Below are 24,238 nucleotides of genomic sequence, written 5' to 3' on the forward strand. Positions count from 1 at the left end.
AGGCAAAGAGCCAGCTTAAAGAATTTTAAGGAAAAGTAAATCCCTGTCAGAGGTAACTTTTAGGGAGGAACCCCTGGGACCAAAGGAGTCCCCTGCAGAGAACTTAGCAGATTACAATGAGCTTTCGGGTGGGTATATACAGCAAGATGTATAACAACCAGAAAAATAGTTACCAAAGATACTACGAGAATCACAGTCCTCAGGACACCAATGAGGACAGAGAATACACCAAGCAGAGTTACCAAAAGTAAGAACAGATTTTTGCCAAAGACAGAGCACAGATGCAGACTGGCCCCTCCATCTGTGGGAGGATGGAGCAGACACCATGACACTATCGAGCACAGAAACGCATCACATCCCTACACAAGCAGGAAACCGTCATGAGCTATTACAAAACTACCAAACCATAAACCATTAGAACCATCAACAAATCAGCCAAGGCTGGGTGTGGCGGCTCACGCCTGTAATTTCAGTACTTTGGGAGACTGAGGCAGGTGGAGTGAGGAGTTTGAAACCAGCCTGGCCAACATGGTGAAACCCTGTCTCTACTAAAAATACAAAATTAGCTGGATGTGGTGGCACACGCCTGTAGTCCCAGGTACTCAGGAGGCTGAGACAGGAGAATCGCTTGAACCCAGGGGGTGGAGGTTACAGTGAGCCGAGATCACGCCACTGCAATCGAGCCTGGGCAAGAAAGAGTGACTCCAGGCCAGGCGTGGTGGCTCACGCTTGTAATCCCACCAGCACTTTAGGAGGCCGAGGTGGGCAGATCACCTGAGGTCAGGAGTTTGAGATCAGCCTGACCAACATGGAGAAATCCCGTCTCTACTAAAAATACAAAAAATTAGCCAGGCGTGGTGGCGCATGCTTGTAATCCCAGCTACTCAGGAGGCTGAGGTAGGAGAATCACTTGAACCCGGGAGGCGGAGGTTGCGATGAGCCGAGATTGCACCATTGCACTCCAGTCTGGGCAACAAGAACAAAACTCCATCTCAAAAACAAACAAAAAATACATAGAGAGAGAGAGAAAGAAAAGAAAAGAAAGAGTGAGATTCCGTATCAAAAAAAAAAAAAAAAAAACAATCAGCCAAGATGTGTTCTAGCCCTCTAGGACTGGATCACATCAGCCTGGAGATCTGTCCACCCATACTCAGACCCATCAAAATCTGGAGACAGACTTGAAAAAAATCTAACACAGGGACAAAGGAATCCAAGAAAAGCAGCGATCTTATGGATGGTATGTGATAGACATAATGAATTTGCCATTCCGCTTGAAATTCCAGCTGTAAATGAAATTCAGAGAACACTTCTGTTAGGAGCACCACCTAATCTGCAGTCCTCCTACATGAATGCTCTCTCGGCAAGCAGAGCCATGCAAGATACACTAGACGCGTCATTATCAGAAACCCATAAGGTAACATTTTATGGCAAACTTGAAAAACATATCAAGAGAAAGGGGATAGGAAACAGGGTTAATGAACCAGTCCAGGGAGAGCCACAATGACAAAAAGAAATCTGGGCTTGGCTAGGCTGGCTGTTTCCTCAGTCTTTCAGGGAAGAGTCTGTAATGTGGGCAGAGCCTTTGGCAGTGGACGTTGGGTGCTTATCACCAGTGACAGCAGAGGGTGAACTGCCAAAGTCCTGCTCTTTTTATGACCACAGAGTCCTCTGCTGAGGACAGTGGAAGAGTATGCTTGTCTGTTTGGATGCAGTCTTTAAATTTATCAAGCAAAACACCTTGTCCTTGTTGGCAAAGTGCCCTATGAAATGTAAGATGAAGTCTTTTTCTAAGACGGAGTTACTTATGTCAAGGGTGGCTCTATATGGGGAGTTGGTAATAACTGCCACCCACACCCCCACCCCACACCCACACACCCCACCCCGAGGAGAAGCAGCAGAGGGCCCAGGAGAGCAACACTGGATTTGGAGTCAGATAGATTTGGGTTCAAAATTCAGCTCTGCCACAGTTTCAGCTATCTGGGTTTTTGAAAAATTATCCTCCCTTAACCCTTTTTTCATCTGAAAATGAAGCTGAGCTGCTGTAAGAATTAGACGTGATATTGGAAACACCTACGTGGCACAAAGATGTCCAAAAATAATGAGTGTATTTGCTATGGCCACCACCTCCTTCACCTGGCCGTGGGCCCCAGGGGGGAGGGAGGGGACGATCCCTTGGGAGCCCTCAGAGGTGGAAGAGCAGCTCCTGGGGCTGCAGCCGTGGGCAGATTCCCTCCTCCTGCCGCTGTGGGTCTGCCTGTGGTTTTGGATCCCTAACTTGTCTTAAGGAATGATCCAGAGGCCCTTTGTGTCCTGCTCCTGCTTCAAGCCAATTGTTTCATTATTTTCAGGCTGTGCAAAAAAAGTATTTGAAACAAGGTTTTCATTGTTTTAAAAAAAGTTTTTGGAAACTACCAGAAGCTTGATGTGTAAGCTGAAGCCCAGAGCATGCTGCGAGCTGGCCAGCACTCTCTGGCCTTGTGGGGTGAACTACCCATGGGTGCAAGTGGATAGGGACACCCTGGCTGGCCTTCTTCTCTCTCCCAGAGAGAGTGGACAGAGGGGCTACAAGGAAGCAGGACGGCAGTGGAGCTCTCCCGGAACCGTGGGTCGGGGCAGAGTGACACGGGCAGGTAGATGTGGACCAGCCAAGGATGGGCTCCTGGGCTCCTGGAAAGACCTGCCAGGTTGCTCCCCACTAAGGCCCAGTAGACTTGCGCTGTTAAGGTCTTTTATGTTTTTGTTGGGGGGGGGGTGTCTGTTTGTTTTTTGTTTTGTTTTTTGTTTGTTTTTGTTTTGTTTGTTTGTTTTGAGACAGAGTCTCGCTCTGTCGCCCAGTCTGGAGTACAGTGGCACCATTTTAGCTCACCGCAACGTCCACCTCCCAGGTTCAAGCAATTCTCCTGCCTCAACCTCCTGAGTAGCTGGGACTACAGGCGCCCGCCACCACGCCTGGCTAATTTTTATATTTTTGTATTTTTAGTAGAGACAGGATTTCACCATTTGGCCAGGTTGGTCTTGAACTCCTGACCTCAGGTGATCTGCTCACCTTGACCTCCCAAAGTGCTGGGTTATAGGCGTGAGCCACCGCACCCAGCCTTTCATTTTGTTTTGAAGTTTGAATGGGAACTCCAGCTGTTCCACCAGACTGGAGGGAGGAATGGGGCTGCCTGGCTTTTGGCAGATGGGTGAACAGTGGGTGGAGAAATTAAAATCAAAGGGAGACAGTAGGTAGGCCTCAGTCATTAGCAGGAATTAGCTAATTATGTTCTATTTGGAAGGCCATAAGTGGTTATTAACCCACTTTTAAGAGGGGAAAACTGAGACACAGAGAAAAGTATTTGCCTCAACAGCTCAGGGCTCTCAGTCCTGACCACTCACCTGGTTATGCCAACCCTCCCCTGCACCGGCTCCCAGAGAGGAAAGTAGAGACTTGTGTCAGGCAGTCCTCACTGAAGCGGGTTCTTTGCCCTCCTACAGGGTCCCACTGCAGATGCGTGAGACTTGTACAGAGCACCCTTGACATAAGTAACTCCATCTTAGAAAAAGACGTCATCTTATGTTTCACTTTGTCAACAGGGACGAGATGTTTTGCAAATAAATAAACACAGCATCCAACCAGACAAGGACATACACAAGCTTGCTCCTCCACTGTCCGTCCTCAGTAGAAGACTCTGTGGCCATAAAAAGAGGGCAGCTGCAGCCGTGCGTGGTGGCTCACGCCTGTAATCCCAGCACTTTGGGAGGCCAAGGCAGGTGGATCACAAGGTCAGGAGATCAAGACCATCCTGGCTAACATGGTGAAACCTGGTCTCTACTAAATATACAAAAAATTAGCCAGATGTGGTGGCGGGCGCCTGGAGTTCCAGCTACTCGGGAGGCTGAGGCAGCAGAATGGTGTGGACCCAGGAGGCGGAGCTTGCAGTGAGCCGAGATCACCCCACTGCACTCCAAACTGGGCGACAGAGCGAGACTCTGTCTCAAAAAAAAAGAGGAGAGCCAGGCACAGTGGCTCATGCCTGGAATCCCAGCACTTTGGGAGGCTGAGGTGGGAGGATTGCTTGAGCCCAGGAGTTTGAGACAAGCCTGGGCAATGCAGTGAGACCCCATCTCTACAAAAATTTTTTTAAAAATTTGCTTAGCATGGTGGCATAGCTACTCAGCAGGCTGAGGTGGGAGGATCACTTGAGCCTGGGATGTCAAGGCTGCAATGAGCTGTGATCACGCCACTGCACTCCAGTTTGGGCAACAGAGCAAGATCCCCTCTCAAAAAAAAAAAAAAAAAGGCAAACAAAAGAAACAAAAAACAAAACAAGAGAAAACAGCAGGACTTCGGCAGCTTGAAATGGCTCTTAATTGACACTATCTTGCTGTCACTCGTGATAAGCACCTAGCATCTGCCAGCAAAGGCTCTGCTGACATCAGAAACTCTTCCGCATGAAACCGACGGACCGCCCAGGTCAGAGCAGGAGGGTCTTTTTGTCTTCGTAGCTCTCCCTGGACTGGTTCATCAACCCGTTTTCCTAACCCTTTCTCTTGATGATAAATGTAACTTTGATGTGGGATGTTTAATCTAGACATTTATATATTGATTAACTATATGATTAAGTATGGCCTGCAATGTTGACTGACTTGTGGAGTGTCTTGAGCCTGTGTGCCCGAGGCTCTGACTCCTGAGCGAACAGGAAGTACTAAGGAGAATTGTGTCTTTGGGAACTCCATGTGGCTAGTGGTTTTTATGATTGAAATTGCATCAATAAAAGTCTGACCCTGTGGAAAGACACAAATGTGCAGGGACCTGGTTATCCTTGACCTTGCACCACTCAAGAGACCCCCCCAATAGTGCAGAAAAGTGAACTGAAGCCCAGAGAGATCATGCTCTGCAGATCCAGCAAGCCTGCGTCTGAGTATTTATCCACAGGAAGGAATTGAAACCAGGATCTGAAGAGACAGCTGCATCCCATGCTCACTGCAGCACCGTTCACAGAAGCCAAGAAGTGGGAACAACCTAAGCGTTCCTTAGCGAATGAATGGATACACACAAGGTGGTCCATACATTCAATAAGAGATCTAGTAATAAGTGTTCTTATCACAAAATAATCATAATTATTATAAATAAGTAGAATATAGATAAAGGGGGCAGGAGGAAACTTTGGAAGGTGATGGATATTTTGCAGCCTAACTTAGGTGATGTTGTCACTGGTGTTTCCACACATCCACACTCATCAGGTTGTACACATTAAATAGAAACAAAAGAAATAAAAAACAAAACGAGAAAAGAACAGGACGTCAGTAGCTTGAAATGGCTCTTAATTGACACTATCTTGCTGTCATTCGTGATAAGCACAACAGTGGTATCATCTGCGGATCTTATTCAGACTTCCCGTTTCACTGCTACTCATTCGAATATTAAATTCCATTCTGGCCGGGCGCGGTGGCTCAAGCCTGTAATCCCAGCACTTTGGGAGGCCGAGACGGGTGGATCACGAGGTCAGGAGATCGAGACCATCCTGGCTAACACGGTGAAACCCTGTCTCTACTAAAAAAATACAAAAAACTAGCCGGGCAAGGTGGCGGGCGCCTGTAGTCCCAGCTACTCGGGAGGCTGAGGCAGGAGAATGGCGTAAACCCGGGAGGTGGAGCTTGCAGTGAGCTGAGATCCGGCCACTGCACTCCCGCCTGGGCGACAGAGCGAGACTCCGTCTCAAAATAAATAAATAAATAAATAAATAAATAAATAAATAAATAAATTCCATTCTATATCATTGCTAGCACAGGCCGCTGTCTCTAAAATCACAAAGAGGTACAGCTTTTTGTATATCAATCATACCTCAATAAAGTAGTCTAAATCAATAAATGCAGTGTTGATTTCAAAAAAAAAAGAACACTGCAAATGGGCCCAAGAGATGGTCCCCTGCTGTGCCCATCCCTGTCCATGGGTTATCACTCCTTCCACATTGGTCCAAGGGCACTGGCTCCCCCAACTCTCACCTTGACTCTAGCCAGGAGGGTCCCCAAGCCTGTTAGGAACCAAGAGGTTCCTAGGCAGACGCATCTGCCTGCTCAGAATGGCTGGGCTCCCCTACCGCCTACTGAACCCTGCCTGCCCTCGAGCACACAGGCCAAAGCTGAGTCTCACCAAGAATCCTCCCAGGACCACAACAAGCCACGGTACTTTCTCCCTGGAGCCTTACCTCTTCCCCAACTAGGTGGACCAGGAAGTCCTGGCAGGTCACAGTGCCCCAGTTTCCTTTTCCTACTGCCTCTCTCCCTCCCCTTCCACCCTTGACCTTGCCCAGAGTTAGCACTTGATTGATTAATTGATGGATTGATGGAAGGTCTTCTCTCCCCATAGCCAGACTTAGGCAGCCTCCCCAGGGCAGGCTGGAATAATCCACCAGTTGCCAAGTGCCCTCAACCAAGAAGGGGAGAAAATACTCAGTCCACATCTCAGGGCTCTGCTGACAGTCCCCCAGGCTCTCTGGGGTCAGATCTGGCCTGGCCACCCACTGTCCTCAGGCCCCATTTAAGGCTGGACTTTGCTGGATCTCTCCTGGTCCTCAGTTCAGTGTGTCGCCCTCAAAACACACACACCAGGACATAACCTCTTTTGCCAATTTTAGCCAGAGAATTCCATCTCTGCCTCTCCAGTTCCACTAAGTCTGCACCAGCCCTCTCCTTATGTGCCAAAGACCTACTTCCCGGCCCAGCTGCCCCACCTTCCTCCTGCCCCAAGTCACCGGACTCGCAGCAGAAGCATCTGCCTGCAGCAGATCCCCCAAAACCCAACAAGAGAAACAAGAGGTGCAGCCAGCACCCCATAACTTCTTTTCATTCATCTTCTTGACTTTTTATTAAATCCACATTCTGATTTCACGAGCTAGTGTGCCTTCTATTACTGACATGTTTATGGAGATACTTGTAGATTTCCATACAGTTGTAGGAAATCATACTGAGATATTTGTGCACCTTGCCCAGTTTCTCCCAACAGTCACACCTCATAAACCTCTATCATAATACCACAACAGCAGGATCATCCGCGGATCTTATCAGACTTCCCGTTTCACTGCTACTCACATGAGTATTAAGTTCCATCTATGTCATCGCTAGCGTAGTCCCGTCTCTAGCATCACAGTCAACATTTTGAACAGCTCCAACACGAGGATGCCCAGGGCCTTCTGTAACCACAGCCACCTCCCTCCTGTCCCCCACCCCTTCAGCTCCACAATTGCTAATCCATCCTCTACTACTAACATGCTGTCATTTCAAAAATTATGTTATATAGGCCGGGTGCAGTGGCTCACGCCTGTAATCCCAGCACAAGGCGGGTGGATCACCTGAGGTCAGGATTTCGAGACCAGCCTGGCCAACATGGAGAAACCCTGTCTCTACTAAAAATATAAAAATTAGCTGGGTGTGGTGGCGGGCGCCTGTAATCCCAGCTACTCGGGAGGCTGAGGCAGGAGAATCACTTGAATCCAGGAGGTGGAGGTTGCAGTGAGCCCAGATTACACCACTGTACTCCAGCCTATAACAGAGCAAGACTCCGTCTCTCAAAAAAAAAAAAAAAATATGTTATATAAATAAATAATACGGTATGTATGGGGCTGTTGGCTTTTTTTTAACTGCACAAAATTCCCTGGAGGTCCTTCAAGTCGTTGCATCTATCAGCTTGTTCCTTTTCATTGCTGAGTCATATTTCATGGCATGGAGGTGCCAGGTCTGTTTCTGCCTTGGTGGACCCAGGGATCTGCAGAAGCTAGCGGGAAAGACCCAAGCCCGCCTGCAGCCTCTGGAACTGCTTAGGTTCTAAAACACTCCTCCACGGCTACAAATCTGAGCACCTGTTTTGGGGAGAGGACCAACTGTGCAAATAGGGGGGCCCCACCCCCAGGGGAGGGTACCAGGAGGTCTGTGTCCTCTCTTAGAACCAGACTCTGTCCTGGTGGAATAGGATACAAGCAAGGGGAGAACTGCTGGATCTACCCTTAAAACTGGATTCTCAGAGCTGGGACAGATTCTACAGGGCATGTCATCCACTTATTATCCTCACGGGACCATCCTTTTGGAAGAAACAGTGTTTTCCTTAGTACCAGCATTAGGAAGCTCTTCCTTCCACCAAGTGTGATCAGCACCGCAATCACCTCTGATTAGCACTGCACTGATTAGTGCACTGATTAGCACTGCAACAGAACCAGCCTAGTTTCCCAGCTCAGGAGACGCTCCAGTGGAAGCTCTACCTCAGTGCTCATGTGCTAGGTCAGTCTGCACCTCCTCTGGCTAAACATGCTCAACTCCTCTGATCATTCAAACAAAATGTTTTCTAAACCCTGGCCATCTGACTCAATCTCAGCCTTAGTCAGCTTCCCTTGAAGACACTATTTCCAGAATTCACCAGCATAACCCACAAGAAGTCTGACCAGCGTGGCCTGCACAGAGGCTGCTTGCCAATTACCTCCCTCATTCTGTTTGCTCTTTTTCCATTAATTCTCCAATAATGCGTTCAAGTAACACACCCAAACAATAAAACGATTAAAATAAGAAGAAGGAAAGAATGATATGTTCCCGTGATGAAAGCTGATAAGGCAATCAAAAATCGTTTTTCGAAAAGTAGAGGCCGGGCGCGGTGGCTCACACCTGTAATCCCAGCACTTTGGGAGGCCGAGGTAGGTGGATCACGAGGTCAGGAGATCGAGACCATCCTGGCTAACACAGTGAAACCCCGTCTCTACCAAAACTACAAAAACATTAGCCGGGCGTGGTGGCGGATGCCTGTAGTCCCAGCTACTCGGGAGCCTGAGGCAGGAGAATGGCATGAATCCGGGAAACGGAGCTTGCAGTGAGCTCAGATCGTGCCATTACACTCCAGCCTGGGCACTCCATCTCAAAAAAAAAAAAAAAAAAAAAAAAAAAGAAACAAAAGTAGATAATGACATAGAAAAGCTATCTAAGATAGAATGTTAAATGAAAAAAATAGGCTGGGCACAGTGGCTCATGCCTGCAATCCCAGCATGTGGGAGCCCAAGGCAGGCAGATCACTTGAGGCCAAGAGTTCAAGACCAGCCTGGTCCATATGGTGAAACCCCCATCTCTAATAAAAATACAAAAATTAGCTGGGCGCGGTGGCACACACCTGTCATTTCAGCTACTTTGAAGGTTGAGGCAGGAGAATTGCTCGAACCCGGGAGGCAGAGGTTGCAGTGAGCCGAGATCGCGCCACTGCACTCCAGCCTGGGCGACAGAGCAAGACCCTATCTCAGAAAAAAAAAAAAAAAAAAGTCACTCCTGCCCCTCAAAACTCAGCTCAGGCATCTCCTTGGAGTAATTCTTGGAGATCCCTCCCCCAACACCTCCCTCCCAGACTCATGTCTTTACTGCAGAGTGGAATTAGTGATGACTCCATTTCGGGGAGAATAGGCGTGCACACAAACAGCAGAACACGCACACAAGACTTGTGGGAGAATATAAAGCAAACTATTTATAGAGGTTCTAAAATCTGGGAGAGGGAATTTCAGAGGGAGTTTCACATTTTACACTGTACATTTCTATACTGTGAGACTTCAAAAAAGAAAAGCTTCCTAAATGTTGTAATGAGGAAAAAATTTTTTTTAGAAAACATGCATAGGCAATACCAAATTGTTAAAATGTCTCTGTAGGGGTATTTGTGTCATTTTTATTTAAAAAAAAATTTTTTTTTTTTTTGAGACAGTGTCGCTCTGTCACGCAGGCTGGAATGCAATGGCATGATCTCGGATCACTGCAACCCCTACCTCCCCAGTTCAAGTGATTCTCCTCTCTCAGCCTTCCGAGTAGCTGGGATTACAGGTGCCCACTATCATGCCTGGCTAATTTTTGAATTTTTAATGGAGATGGGGTTTCATCATGTTGGCCAGGCTAGTCTTGAACTCCTGACCTCAAGTGATCCACCTGCCTTGGCTGGTGGGATTACAGTGCTGATTACAATGCTGAGATTACAAGTGCTGGGATTACAGGCGTGAACCACCATGCCCAGCCTCATTTTTAAATTCTTACTACTTATCTGAGTTGGCCAAGTTTTCTTTGAATATGTATATATTAGCCTTGTAATAATAATTTTTAAAGGTATAACCAAATAAAATCATTGGGGGAAGAAAACACACTTTGACTTTGGGCAGTAACACTTGCATGCCTGGTCTCTCCCAGGCTCGCTGTCAACTCAGAACTCTGGGTCTCGTGGTTTCTGCTCCGTGGTTGAGGGAGGTGGTTTGGTGAGCGAAGCACTGACTCCTGACCCAGACAGATGCGTTCTGCTCAGTGTAGCCTATCAGACAGGCTGTCCAGATGCTCTGACTCATGATCAAGCTATACAAGGTATCGGCCTTTCCCTCCCAGCTGGTGTCATCTATGGAGCTGATAGGCAAAAGCCCCAAGTCCTCATCTGAGCTGTTACTAAATGAGAAATGGCACAGAACCCAGGAAGAGGTGAGAGGCAGCCTGAGGTCACCACCCAAAGTGATGTGGATCCAAGAACAGACCCCCGCCTTAGGCACAGCCTTTCAATCAGACACAAGCCTACCAGACCTTCCATCCTCCAGCACCCAGGGCTCCATGCCCAGCAGACAGGAAGCCAATAAAACCCCTTGTCCAGGATACAAGTGGTGTGTGCACAATGACCAACTAGATACATTGAACCACAGACAGTAAGGAGGGGAGAGAGGCGTGAAAAATGATTTGTCGGCATAGGTGGGTGAATTGGTTTTCATTTTAAAACTTCCACCACAATTTTTAATCATATGTATAATACATAAAGCCACATCTAAGTAAAGCCTGTTGAAATCACATCTCCAGCTGTGCTCCTGGTCCACCAGCTAAGGAACCTCATCAAAAGGGGAAACCAGATAAGTTGGTGTATGATGTTGGTAGCGCACCAGCACTGGTACCAGGTGATCACCACTTCCTTGTTATGTGCTCACAGCTCTCTGGTGAATGACGTGTTCTAGCAGTTTGCTGGGGATACACACCACCACCATCATCTCAGGAACACAATTTTACAATGGCATCGTGGTGAGCTCCCAGGCTTTGAAGTTGCGCAGATCTAAGTTTGAATTCTTGCTCTACTTCTTACTGCCTTTACACAAACCCTTTGAGCCTCAGCATTCTCATCTGTGAACTGGGCATTTTTTTCCCACATAGCTGTTGTGAGGATAAAGTGAGGTCATGAATTGAAGTGTAGATATTTAGTGAAAGGTAGAAATAACTGTCATCACATTCTTCTCCACCCTTTCACCATCGCCACCACCATCATCATCCCCACCACCACGTCAGCATCACCAGCGGGGGCCAAAAAGAGTCAAAGGATCCAAGATTTTGATCAGTTAGCCAACTATCACAGGATTCAGGGAAAAACCCCAAAATATTGCTAGCCCAGGCAGAATAGGAAAATTGTGAAAATATGAGCATCTGAGACAGAATATTTAGCAGGGAGCTGTTTCTGGAAATATTCTTAACAAAGCCAAAAGGGCAACGACTGCCCACGAGCGCTGAGCAAACCCCAAACACACTTCTCACACTGCCAGGCCAGGCTAAGCACTCTGAGAATTCCAGAAGTTTCTATTCCCATGCTACCAAATGGTTTCTGTAATTTAGTCCCAGGCATCTCAGAAACATCCTGAGAAGAGAAATCCAGTTTCTTACCCAAATCTCATGAACTCCCAACCTTTAGTATTCCATCCCCTCCTGAGCCCAGTGGGCTGACAGCCCTGTTTCCATGTCACAGCCCACATAGGATACAGCAGGGCCAGACTACCTGGGCTCCAATCCAGATTCCACCACTATTTTGCTCTGCGACCTCAGGCAAGTTACTTAGCCTCCCTGTGCTCCATTTTCCTCACCTATAAAAAGGTAATAATGGCCGGGCACAGGTGGCTCAAGCCTGTAATCCCAGCACTTTGGGAGGCCGAGATGGGCGGATCATGAGGTCAGATCGAGACCATCCTGGCTAACACGGCGAAACCCCGTCTCTACTAAAAAAAATACAAAAACTAGCCGGGCGAGGTGGCGGGCGTCTGTAGTCCCAGCTCCTCGGGAGGCTGAGGCAGGAGAATGGCGTAAACCCGGGAGGCGGAGCTTGCAGTGAGCTGAGATCCGGCCACTGCACTCCAGTCTGGGTGACAGAGCGAGACTCCGCCTCAAAAAAAAAAAAAAAAAGTAATAATAATAAGGCTGGGCCGGGCGTGGGGGCTCCTCACGCCTGTAATCCCAGCACTTCGGGAGGCCGAGACGGGCGGATCACCTGAGGTCAGGAGTTTGAGACCAGCCTGACCAACATGGAGAAACCCCATCTCTACTAAAAATACAAAATTAGTTGGGCATGGTGGCGCATGCCTGTAATCCCAGCGGCTCGGGAGGCTGAGGCAGGAGAATCGCTTAAACCCAGGAGGCAGAGGTTTTGGTGAGCCAAGATCACACCATTGTGCTCCAGCCTGGGCAACAAGAGGGAAACTCCATCTCAAAACAATAATAATAATAATAAGTCTGGGTGCGGTGGCTCACACCTGTAGTTCCAGCACTTTGGGAGGCTGAGGTGGGCAAATCACTTGAGCCCAGGAGTTCAAGACCAACTTGGGCAACATAGCAAGACCCTGCCTCTGTAAAAAATACAAAAATTAGTCAGGCATGCTGGTGCCCACCTGTAGTCCTAGTTACTGAGGAAGCTTGAGCCCGGGAGGTCAAGGTGGCAGTGAGCCATGATTGCACGACTGCACTCCAGCCTGGGTGACAGAGGGAGACCCTGTCTAAAAAAAAGTAATCATAATAACACTTATCTCTGAGAGGGGTAATACTTGGTCTCAAAGACCAGTGAGACCACATCTTACTTCCCTTCAGCCATGCCTGACCCAGGACTAGGTACAAAGTTAGTTCAATGGAGCTTGGCAGGAAAAAAGACAAAGAGCAAGCTGTGCTCAATAAATGCTAATGATCATGAGTATTCACGATGATTAGTATTCTAGACACTCTAGTAATCATGGCACAATAGCAAAAGCAACATCATCTTCAGCACCTGGGCTCCCAGGGGGCTCTGTCGCATCTCCCTTCCTCTTCCAAAGACAACTTCTCTTTTAAGAGAGACATGGGCCACCAACCTGGACAGAACCACAGACCAGAGAAGGAACAGACATCAGGGAACTTGAGGACCACAGTGTTCCGAGGGACAGAGGCCACTGGCCACAGCAGTAGGCAGTCTGGTAGTCTGGTTCCCAGGGAGCAGAGTGAGGGCCAGGTAGGGGGAGGGAGCTGTAACTGATTCTCCTTCCGCAGCCCGTGACAATGTGGCATCAGGCCACAAGCCAGCTCTGAGCAGATCCACCCTCTGACCATTTCCACTGGGAGCAGGCGAAGGCAGCCATCAAGCTAGGGACATCTTCTCCTCTTTCTCAGTTTTCCCAACTCCTAAACGAGGAATTTCTAGGTGTTCCCAGGACCAAGGCAGAGGGAAGGGTCCAGAAAGCTCCCCCCCCAAGAAGGCAGACTTCCGGTCCACTCCAGCAACCGAAGCCCCACCTACAGGACAATCCTAGCTTCCTGCTGCTTTCTGCCTTCCCAACCCTCTCCCTCACCCACTGCACACACCTGCCCAGCACATACTCTAGAGAACAAAAGAGGCTGTTCTCGAAAGTTTTATGTGGGCACAGTGGCTCACGCCTGTAATCCCAACTACTTAGAAGTCTGCGACAAGGAGGATCAATCACCTGAGCCCAAGAGTTTGAGTCCAGCCTGGGCAACATAGCAAGACTCCCATCTCTAAAAAACAAAACAAAATAAAAGTTTAATTTTCTATGGTGGGAGGGGCAGGGGATGAGAGGGAGAAAGGGATATGCAGCTGGCACACATTTTCTTTTCATAGAAAGATCTTTCTCCTAGAAGCTAGGTAAAGTGGGGGAATGAAAACCAGAGGTCGGCCGGGCATGGTGGCTCACGCCTGTAATCCCAGCATTTTGGGAGGCTGAGGCGGGCAGATCACCTGAGGTCAGGAGTTCGAGACCAGCCTCAACATGGAGAAACCCCATCTCTACTAAAAATACAAAATTAGCTGGGCGTGATGGTGCATGCCTGTAATCCCAGCTACTCGGGAGGCTGAGGCAGGAGAATTGCTTGAACCTCGGAGCCAGAGGTTGCAGTGAGCTGAGATCGTGCCATTGCACTCCAGCCTGGGCAACAAGAGCGAAACTCCGTCTCAAAAACAAAAAAAAAGAAAACCAGAAGGACTAGGAAGAGGTCTCTGTTGCTGGCGAGTAGTTCCTTGAATCTTTGGGGCATTTCCCTGTGTTTGGCAGGGCAGGATGGCTCCTCTGTGAGGTCGAGGCCCCACTGACAACCTGGGTTCTCAGCCTCTCGACAGGCGTCCTACTGATACTATATAATTTTCTTGTTTGTCTCAAGTCCCTTTCAACTGGAAAACTCAAGCTGCATCATTTGAACACCACACTGCAACTTACAAAGGGCTTTCATGTAAAGTACCCCGCTTAATCCTTTCAACAAACCTGGAATATATATGTCATTCCCATTTTACAGCCACAGAAACCAAGCCTAGAGATATTGGGTAACATCTCTGAGATCACACGGCTAGACAAGGCGGCCCTGGGTCTTGGCTGCCTGTTACCTCCTGCCACCACATCACAGATGCCTGCAGTCCCAATTTGCTGACCTGGCCCTTCCAGCTTGTGTTAGAGAGATGCTGTGTGCTCACCCAGGGCATATCGAGAAGCTAGTACTCACTGAGTCAGAATTTAGTCCCTGTATCCCACACTACCTTGGATGGTCCCAAGGATGGGGGCTATGAGTCTAGGGTCTTCCTCACTGGTATTTCCCAGCACCTGGCACAGATTCAGTCAGTGGGTTACCTAGCAGATATTGTTATGTGAATGAATGAATGATTGACCAGTTAACAAGCAGATGACTCTCTGAATAGCCAGAGTTGCACACCCTAGCCCCTAGACATCTGATTTTGACCACACAACATCCGATCTTCCAACCCTGATCTCTGATGCTTAAGGGATGCTGAGTCTTACCTAGGGCAATCATGATCTCGCAGCACTGATTTTGGTGCTGTCTCAGATCAATTCCTTTTGCTCCTTGCTCGCAGGCAGGGCTCACACCATCTCCAGATGCAGTAACGTGCATCAGGGCTCTGAAGGCCATGCAGAACACTTGATGGGAACAGCAGGAGTGGGGTAGAGGCCACGCCATCAGCCTTGGGAAGGGGACAGCCAGATACAAATACCACCGAACAAGGGTGCAGGGATGGATGCAGCGGAGGACAAGGAACCCAGAAATAACACCACCCTGTGCACCAGGCTCTGCTGACCCAGATAGCAAACCCAGGGGCAGCAGCCACACCTCCCAGCCAGGGACGGAGATCCTAGCTGCAAACACACACTACAAGGTGATCCCAGGGACTGGGAGTTCTGGTGAGGCCACAGGTGGGAGGAATCTGCAAGATGGAAATGAGCTTCAGCCGATTTCCTCTGGACACTCTGCCTCGCAGCTAACTTTGGCATTGGTCTCAGCTTCGCTCTCAAGACTGGATGTTCTTTAAAGGAAACAACCACATCTTACTGGTCTCTGAGAGCCTTCCCTTCACGCGTGCCTGGCCCAGGACTAGGCACCAAGTTAGTTCAATAAAGCTCGGCAGGAGAAAAGACAAGGAGCAAGCCGCAATTAGGAAAATGGCAGAGAGGGGAGGGGCAGCCCAAGGGTGCAGAGAGCAAATGAGCTTCGCAGACGCGGAGGAAATGAGCAGGGATGGGGGAAACTAAAGCCAGGGCTTGCAAGTGACAAGAGAAGTCCACTGAATGTGGGATCCTGGGGGCGAGTGGAAGGTGAGCCCCAGCCGGGCCACTTGTCCGGGTGATGAGATGGCTCTGAGAGGAGGCTGGGCCACACGACCAGGAAGACCCTGCTTTCCCCATGTGGGCAGGAGAGTCCTAGAAAGGGAAGTCAGGAAGAACAAACTTGGGGTGAGGGCACGGGACTGCCCTGCAATAACAAATTCCAAGCAGCAAGCTCTCTGCTGAGGAGGCAGGGAGTCTAGAGCCCCAAGCAGGCAATTAACAAGGACTCACAAACATAGCAATTACAGCAGGGAAGAGAAGGTGAATGCCTCACAGCAGGGCACAGGCACAGCCAGGGGAAGGGGCCCAAGTCTTCTGGTCCACTGGAAGCTTTCTTCCTTGTTGAAGGTGAAAAGTGGCAAAAATAGCAGAGCCCAGCCCCAGGTCCTGTCTGTGGTGCAGGCAGCGTCCAAAACCCCAGCGTCTGATTTTCTGCAAGCTCCCTGGGTCGAGATGCTGCTCGGACAAAAGGAATTGATCTGAGACAGCACCAAAATCAGGCCTGACTCAGGGAGCAACGGCGGAGGCTGTGGAGCCCAGGGGCACCCGGAAGGAGGGGAGAAAGTGAGGGTTGGCAGGGCAGGGAGGCCATCATCTGTAGAGGAGCAAAACCCTCTGCCAAACAGCCCCTGCCTCTCAGCGCCGCCCTGACCTTCCAGAAAACCTGGGGATCTGCGCTGGACAGAGAGGGTAGAGACCTGGCTGCTGTTCCCGCCCGGGCACTACCACCTAGGTGGGTCCGTCAGTGAAGTGACTAGCAACCCATCCCAACTCCACACAGGAACATGTAATCTTTCTGAGATCTTTCAATAGGTCTTTCATTGTTCTTTCTGCCAAAGAAGAGCTTCCTGTTTCGGTACTTTGCAAAAGGCTCAAGACATGTTTGTGTTCCCACATCCCTTCCCATATAGCCGCCTTCCCATACAGCCCAAAGGGTTCCATCCCCTCTCGCGAAGCCCAGGCGAGCCCGACTCTGGAGTTCCTAGCTCCAGCCCCTGTGTTAGCCAAAGCCCTGCCTCCCAGTTGTCTTCTGACGGGGAAGGAGAGAGACAAAACAAATTTTCTGCAGAGGCCAAGGATGGCTGAGACTCCAAACTCCCCTGAAACTTCACTTCCGCCCAAATAACGCCACTCCGAGCCCCTGGTTTCTTCCAGATGTTCACTAACAGCGCGAGAGTCATGGAGGGGCCGAGACGCAGCCCCTTTTTTCAACTCAGGGAAAGGACCGAGGGCGCAGGAAGGCCCAGGGGCTTCCCGTCTCCCCCGGCGGGGCGCAGCCGGTCCGGTACCAAAGGTCCGGCCAGCCCCGCCCGCGGCCCGGCACCCGCTGAACAGGAAATTCCACCTGTGAGCCCAGCGCTCGGCCACCGACTGACACGCCAGGGGAGCCGGCGGAGCCCAGCGCCGCGCTGCAGGGTCGGGCGGGCGGAGCTTCCCAGCGCGCCGCGTTCCCGGCCGGCGCTCACCTCGTGCCGCGAGCTGTACTTGAGTCCCGCGCCGAAGTCCTTCGGGCCCCCTCCGCCCTTGCGGGCCTGATGGCTCCCCATGGTCCCCGAGGCCGGTCGCGGGTCTCAGAGGCGTCGTCCCTGCCGGCGGCCGGCTCCCATGGCCCGCGGGGCGCGGGGCGCGCGGCGCAGGCGGCGGAGTTCCGGGCAGGCCCAGCGCCCCCGGCCGGCGGCGGTGCCCTGGCTCTGGCGCGCTCTCTCTTCCTCTTCCTCTCGCTCCGGCTGCAGCTCCGCTCTCACTCTCCGGCCGGGCCCGCGCAGGTAGTTTCAGGGTGTGGCCTCGGCCCGCCCAGCCCGCTCGCCTGCGCACCTGCCCGGCGCACCTGCCCGGCTCACCTGCCCGCCCCCGCGGGCCGTGGCGGAGGCTCCTCCCCTCGGCTCTGGTCCTGAAGCTGAGGGAGCCTCACTCGGGTGGGGGTCGCTAAGGCCCTCACCATCACCACGACAGCGTTCACACACCCCTCCGGCCTCGCAGGGGCCCTGCCCCGGGAGGGCAGCCCTTTATCCACCTCCTTGATGTCAACCGTGTTTTCCCTCCTCCCTCATGCGCCCCCGGTCTCTCCCCTTCACCCTGCTCACTTTGCTACAGGACTAAATCTCACTTATGAACCCCCCAAAACAAAACAGAAACCAGAACCGCCCCTGGCCCAGCCTCCCCGTCAGCCTCGCAGCCTCCTGTTCTCCAGGCGGGAGGCGCTTGCTGGCGCCTGGGGAGGCCCAGTGACATGAGCTGCTCCACCAGATGCCCTCTGAGCCGTCCCAATGCCCCTCGCCACTTGCAGCATCTGATGCTTCCTCAGATGCCCCCTTTCCCTGGATTCCCTTCCTACTTTCTAGCCCTAAATGTCATGATTCCCAAAGTTCTTCCTTCACTTTCATCCCTTTCTTCTCTAGGCTTTTTCTCTTGGCAGCACGTCTCATCTTATGGCTTCAGATAGGAAAACCTCCCTCCCAGCACAGACACCACCAAGGAGTGCCAGTTCTGCCTTAGTGGTCGCCTGGGGACGTCTCCATAATGTTCTACTGTATTCCATACCCAATGAACATTACCAAGCACATACTATGCGCTAAGCACTGTCCTGGGTACAGGGAAACAGGAGTGAACAAAATAAAAATTCCTGCTTTGAGATCAACAAGCCCCATCTTCCTTTCCTGACTTGCCAATTTTCCACCGTTTTCTCTAATTCTAATGGCAACATTCTCCCAGGCTCAAATCCTGGAATCATCTTTGATTCTCCACCTTGCTTACATCTCATATCCAATTAGTTCTAAATCTCGTCAAGACTCTGCTGACAAGTATAGCTCTTTCTTTCCTGCGCATTTAGAAGACCCCTATGCAAGCCCTCAGAGCCCTTCGCCTGGTTTTGTGTAAGAAAGATCTCCTGCCTCTGGCCTGCCACCCTCTAATCTCTCCCCACCCTCTAATCTCTCCTACACGTAGCAATCAGGTAAATCTGAAACCACAGCTCCTTTATGACTTTCCGTGTCTCCTGGATCAAATCCAATCTCCTTAGTCTAGCTTCACACTCTGCCCTGTCCTCCCTTAACACCGTGCCTCCCAGCATTCCTGTTTGGAGCCCCTCTCTCCAGTCAGGCTTTCTGACCTTGGCACCTTTCCTAAAGCTTTTCATCCCCTGGAAGCTCTTCTCCTTCACACTCACCTCCGCATATTGGGCCGAAGTCACCGATGGGATTTTTTAGTGTTGTTCTTGAGTGTTTTTAGCTCTCTGCCTTCTGGACACAGGCCAGGGTATTACTGTCTCTTCTCTGAAGTTAGATTTGGCAGTATGGCTAGCGGTAACCAAGAAAATGTCCAGTGAGGAGACACACCACTTGTACATAGCAGCATAAGGAGGCACTGGACAATTCCCTGCTCTCTTCTGAGATTAAACCTCTGTGACCTGTGACCCTAAGTGACCACAATAACACACACTGGATATGCAGCGTGAATGAGGCGTCAGTCAGCTTTTGGGATGTTAAGCCACCGAGAGTTGAGGGTTGTTTGTTATTGCTGCAAACCTCACGCATCCTGACTGATGTGCTACCTCCTCCCCAGGAGTTTCCTTCCCTCTCAACCAAAACTACCTCTGTTTGTACCTCTCTCGTGGAACTCACCACCATTTCATTTCATTTCATTTCATTTCATTTCATTTCATTTCATTTCATTTCATTCTGTCTGTGTCTTAGCTGTCTTTGCACCCTCAAAGCCTAGCACAATGACTAACACAATATATTGGGTCAACTTAATTGAAAGAAGAATTAATCTGCTGCCTTCCATCACATAAAGCATTCCAAAGCTAAACGGAAAATATTTATAAAAGGCTGGGCACGGTGGCTCACGCCTATAATCCCAGCACTTTGGGAGACCGAGGTGGGTGGATCACCTGAGGTCAGGAGTTTGAGATCAGCCTAGCCAACATATAGTGAAACCCCATCTCTACTAAAAAATCCAAAAATTAGCTGGGCATGGTGGTGCATGCCTGTAGTCCCATGTACTTGGGAATTGCTTGAACCTGGAAAGTGGAAGTTGCAGTGAGCTGGGATCATGCCACTACACTCCAGCCTGGAGCGAGACTCCATCTCTCAAAAAAAAAAAAAAAAAGAGAAAGAAAATATATAAAAATAATTTTTCCTTTGGATTACCAATGGCACAGCATTCTTCAACTAGTGTGAGTGATGGAAAGTAAGCCAAATCCAATGTGACATAAATGTGACGGTACTCCTGACACACAAACCTGCACACGCAGTGACTCACGTCATCTCCCCACTTCCTAGGGCCTCATCTTTTATCTCGTAGAGCTGGGCACTCAGCATGATTTAGATGCCGTATGAATGCAATGCATAGACTGCAAGTGCAGATGAAGAGAAAGTGATACAGGGCAAGACCCTTCCCCTAGGATGGCTGCGCGGGGATACCTTGCTGAATGCACCGTATGAGCACTCCTGGCGGGAGGAGGCAGTGTAACCATGTGTTACTCCATTCATCCCATTTGGTTTAATCTTCAAAAAATTACGAAAAGTCAGTGCTTTTGTTCCTAAATGGTAAGTGAAGGAACCCAAGAGCAGACAGCCTCAAGAATAGGACCAGATTCTCACACTCAAGAGGAGCAAATCCAACTGAAGCCCAGATTTCGGCCTGAGGCCCGTGTCATTTCTCTGCTATAGAAAGAGTGACTCATGACCAAAATACCCAGCCTTCACCACCCACTGTGCCTTCTCCACCGCCTCCTCACTGGCCCTTCCCGGCCCCAGCACTACAAAGCTGTCATCTCTCCTCTCTAGGGAGCCATCCTCTTCCTGGTTCCAGGACTGCCTGCTGGAAAAGTCACATCTGTGTCCCTGGGACCCCCTCAAGGGCATGTCCAACAAGCCCCTATGTCTTTGGGGCCGGGACCACTTAGAAGGTGTGCAAATGTGGACCTGCCCACAGGCTAAAAAGCACTGGCTGAAGCTGGCGACAACGTGGGAGCCAGTGGGGCCATGTCAGGTAGACCCAGCCCGAGTGTAAAACAGCCAGTGATCTGCTGCCATCCAAGGCGGGGAGACCAAGGCCAAACCCAGCCAGAGCAGCTTGTGCCAGGCCTGCAGGCAACTCGCACTCCTTCAGTAAAGAAGAAAAGTGCAAACAGCAAAGAGGTGTGGTAGAGGTTGAGAATGAACAGAATAAAGCCAAATGAACCGGTTATGGAGCTGGCGTCCATGAATGTACTTAAACCTGAAACAACAAGGTTTATATGGATTCGACACCTAGAACCACTTCTGCTTTTGTGCTGGCATAGCCCTCGTGCTTCCCTGTCAAACATGCTTCGTGGGGAAAATGCACTTTCTAAATGCCAGGTGTTTAGTATCCTCAAGGTAATGCTGCCTTTTCCTGCGCGGTCCTTCCCACCCCATCCCCGATGACTTGCCCCCTTCCCCTTAGTGAGATCCAAATTCAGCTAAAATATCAAAGTGAATATGATTAACTTTCCCCAGAAGTTAATAATTAATCTCTTCCGTCAATTAGGGCTTGTGGTATAGTGTATTTTGATCTTCCTGATACACATAAGAGCACTGAAAATGCTGTTTGGAGGCAGAGTGAGCGAGGACAGTCCGTGGAGCTGATCAGTGTCCATCAAGTAAGCTGTCTGCTACTGAGTCTCTTCACTGAGTTTAGAAACAAAAGCATACCGTAATTTATTTATTTATTTATTTATTTATTTTTTGAGATGGAGTTTTGCTCTTGTCACCCAGGCTGGAGTGTAATGGCACAATCTCGAATCTCAGCTCACTGCAACCTCCACCTCCCAGGTTCAAGTGATTCTCCTGCCTCAGCCTTCTGAGTAGCTGGGATTACAGGTGCCTGCCACCATACCGAGCTAATTTTTGTATTTTTAGTAGAGATGGGGTTTCTCCATGTTGGCCAGGCTGGTCTTGAACTCCTGACCTCAGGTGATCCACCCGCCTTGGCCTCCCAAAGTGCTGGAATTACAGGTGTGAGCCACCATGCCCGGCCGGCATATCATCATTTCATGAGGATTAAACCAAATGGGTTTGATGTGATAGTTGATGGCTACACTTCCTCCTGGCTCCTGCACTTCAATGAGCTGGTGTGGCACAGTGGTCCTGGGGGGCACGTCTTGGCCTCTGCGTGGCTTCCTCTTCATCTGAATTTGCAGCTCATGCATTGCATATGGATAGCATTCAAATGACAGCGCTGAGCACTTCTGTGGGCAAGACGCTCATTCAGCTCTATGAAATGAAAGATTATGCCCTAGGAGGCCAGGCTTTGTGGCATGCACCTGTGGTCCCAGCTACTCGGGAGGCTGAGGCAGGAAGATCTCTGAGCCCTGGAGTTCGAGGCCGCAGTGAGCTGTGATCACGTCTGTGAATAGCCACTGTCTTCCAGCCTGGGCAACATAGGTGAGACCCCATCTCTAAACAAAAGATGATGTTCTAGGAATGTGGGGGAGAAGATGACCCCTCCTTTTGCAGCAGCATAGCGGGTTTGTGTGCCAGGAATGCCCATTTGTTTATGTTACTCTGGATCCAGCTATCTTAGCAAAGGTCTTCCTCATCTGTTAAGTCAACCAGTTCCAGAAGACATCATTGACTTCTCTTCTTTCCTTATCCCACTCACCCACAAACAACAAGCACACAAACAAATCGCCAATCAGTCGGTTCCACCTTCAAAACATGCTTGGAATCTGTCTAATTCTCCTTTTGCCTCCTGCTCTGTCCCTACTCCACGCCACCATCATCTCTCCCGTGGGCTACACATAGCCCTGCAAGCTCTCCTTCCTCTCTGCTCCACTCCAGGCCTTGTGGTTACAGAGAATGGTTCCCTCTCCAGGAGCAAAGCTCCTGAAGGCAAGGACCAGTGTCTGTTAGCATCCCCAGCATGCACTCAACCAGTCTTGCTGTAATCCCAGCACTTTGGGAGGCCGAGACGGGTGGATCACAAGGTCAGGAGATCGAGACCATCCTGGCTAACACGGTGAAACCCCGTCTCTACTAAAAAATACAAAAAACGGCCGGGCGCGGTGGCTCAAGCCTGTAATCCCAGCACTTTGGGAGGCCGAGACGGGCGGATCACGAGGTCAGGAGATCGAGACCATCCTGGCTAATACGGTGAAACCCCGTCTCTACTAAAAAATACAAAAAACTAGCCGGGCGACGAGGCGGGCGCCTGTAGTCCCAGCTACTCGGGAGGCTGAGACAGGAGAATGGCGTGAACCCGGGAGGCGGAGCTTGCAGTGAGCTGAGAGCCGGCCACTGCACTCCAGCCTGGGCGGCAGAGCAAGACTCCGTCTCAAAAAAAAAAAAAAAAATACAAAAAACTAGCCGGGCGAGATGGCAGGCGCCTGTAGTCCCAGCTACTCAGGAGGCTGAGGCAGGAGAATGGCGTAAACCCGGGAGGCGGAGCTTGCAGTGAGCTAAGATCCGGCCACTGCACTCCAGCCCGGGAGACAGAGCGAGACTCCGTCTCAAAAAAAAAAAAAAAAAAAAAAAAAAAAAAAAAGTTATTCAAAGACCACATGAATAAGGAAAAATGTAAGTAAATGTTTTCACTTTTTTTTTTTTTTGAGACAGAGTTTCTCTCTGTTGCCCAGGCTGGAGTGCAATGGTGCGATCTCGGCTTACCGCAACTTCCACCTCCCAGGTTCAAGCGATTCTCCTGCCTCAGCCTCCCAAGTAGCTGGGATTACAGACATGTGCCACCACGCCTGGCTAATTTTGTATTTTTAGTAGAAACAGGGTTTCTCCATATTGGTCAGGCTGGTCTCGAACTCCCGACCTCAGGTGATCCACCCACCTTGGCCTCCCAAAGTGCTGGGATTACAGGCGTGAGCCACTGCACCCGGACTGTTGTCACAAATTTTTTTATTGTTAAATGTGGTGGAAATATAGAAATAAGCATAAAACAAATATAACGCTTACTGGATTATTATAAGGCAACTCCGTAGAAGACCAGATGTGAGTCTGGGCACAGTGGTTCACACCTGTAATCCCAGCACTTTGGGAGGCCAAGGTGGGTGGATCACGAGGTCAGGAGACCAGCTGGGCCAAAGTGGTGAAACCCCGTGTCTACTAAAAACACAAAAAATTAGCCAGATGTGGTGGCACGTGCCTGTAATCCCAGCTACTTGGGAGACTGAGGCAGATAATTGCTTGAACCCAGGAGGCGGAGGTTGCAGTGAGCTGAGATCGTACCACTGCACTCCAGCCTGGGCGACAGAGCGAGACTCCTTCTCAAACAAACAAACAAACAAAAACAGAAGACCAGATGTGAGAGGAGATAGAACCTTGCCAACCCTCACACCAAGCCCTCCATGGGCCCCTCCCCAAAACAATCCCTCCTCTCCCCAGTAAGAGTCTGACATGGAT

General features: G+C 50.0%; 1 protein-coding gene across 1 annotated transcript in view; it reads right to left on the reverse strand.

Annotated features, from left to right (window-relative positions):
• Positions 1-17,611, reverse strand: part of ST14 (suppression of tumorigenicity 14) — a 52,195-nt gene extending 34,584 nt beyond the window's left edge. Inside the window, exon 1 of the mRNA XM_010356462.2 lies at positions 17,333-17,611. Coding sequence (XP_010354764.1) covers positions 17,333-17,413 — 81 coding nt within the window. The 5' untranslated portion in view covers positions 17,414-17,611. The remainder of the gene's footprint in view (positions 1-17,332) is intronic.
• Positions 17,612-24,238: the final 6,627 nt, after the last annotated feature.

This window comes from Rhinopithecus roxellana, chromosome 15 (assembly GCF_007565055.1).
Source record: "Rhinopithecus roxellana isolate Shanxi Qingling chromosome 15, ASM756505v1, whole genome shotgun sequence".
Lineage (NCBI taxonomy): Eukaryota > Metazoa > Chordata > Mammalia > Primates > Cercopithecidae > Rhinopithecus > Rhinopithecus roxellana.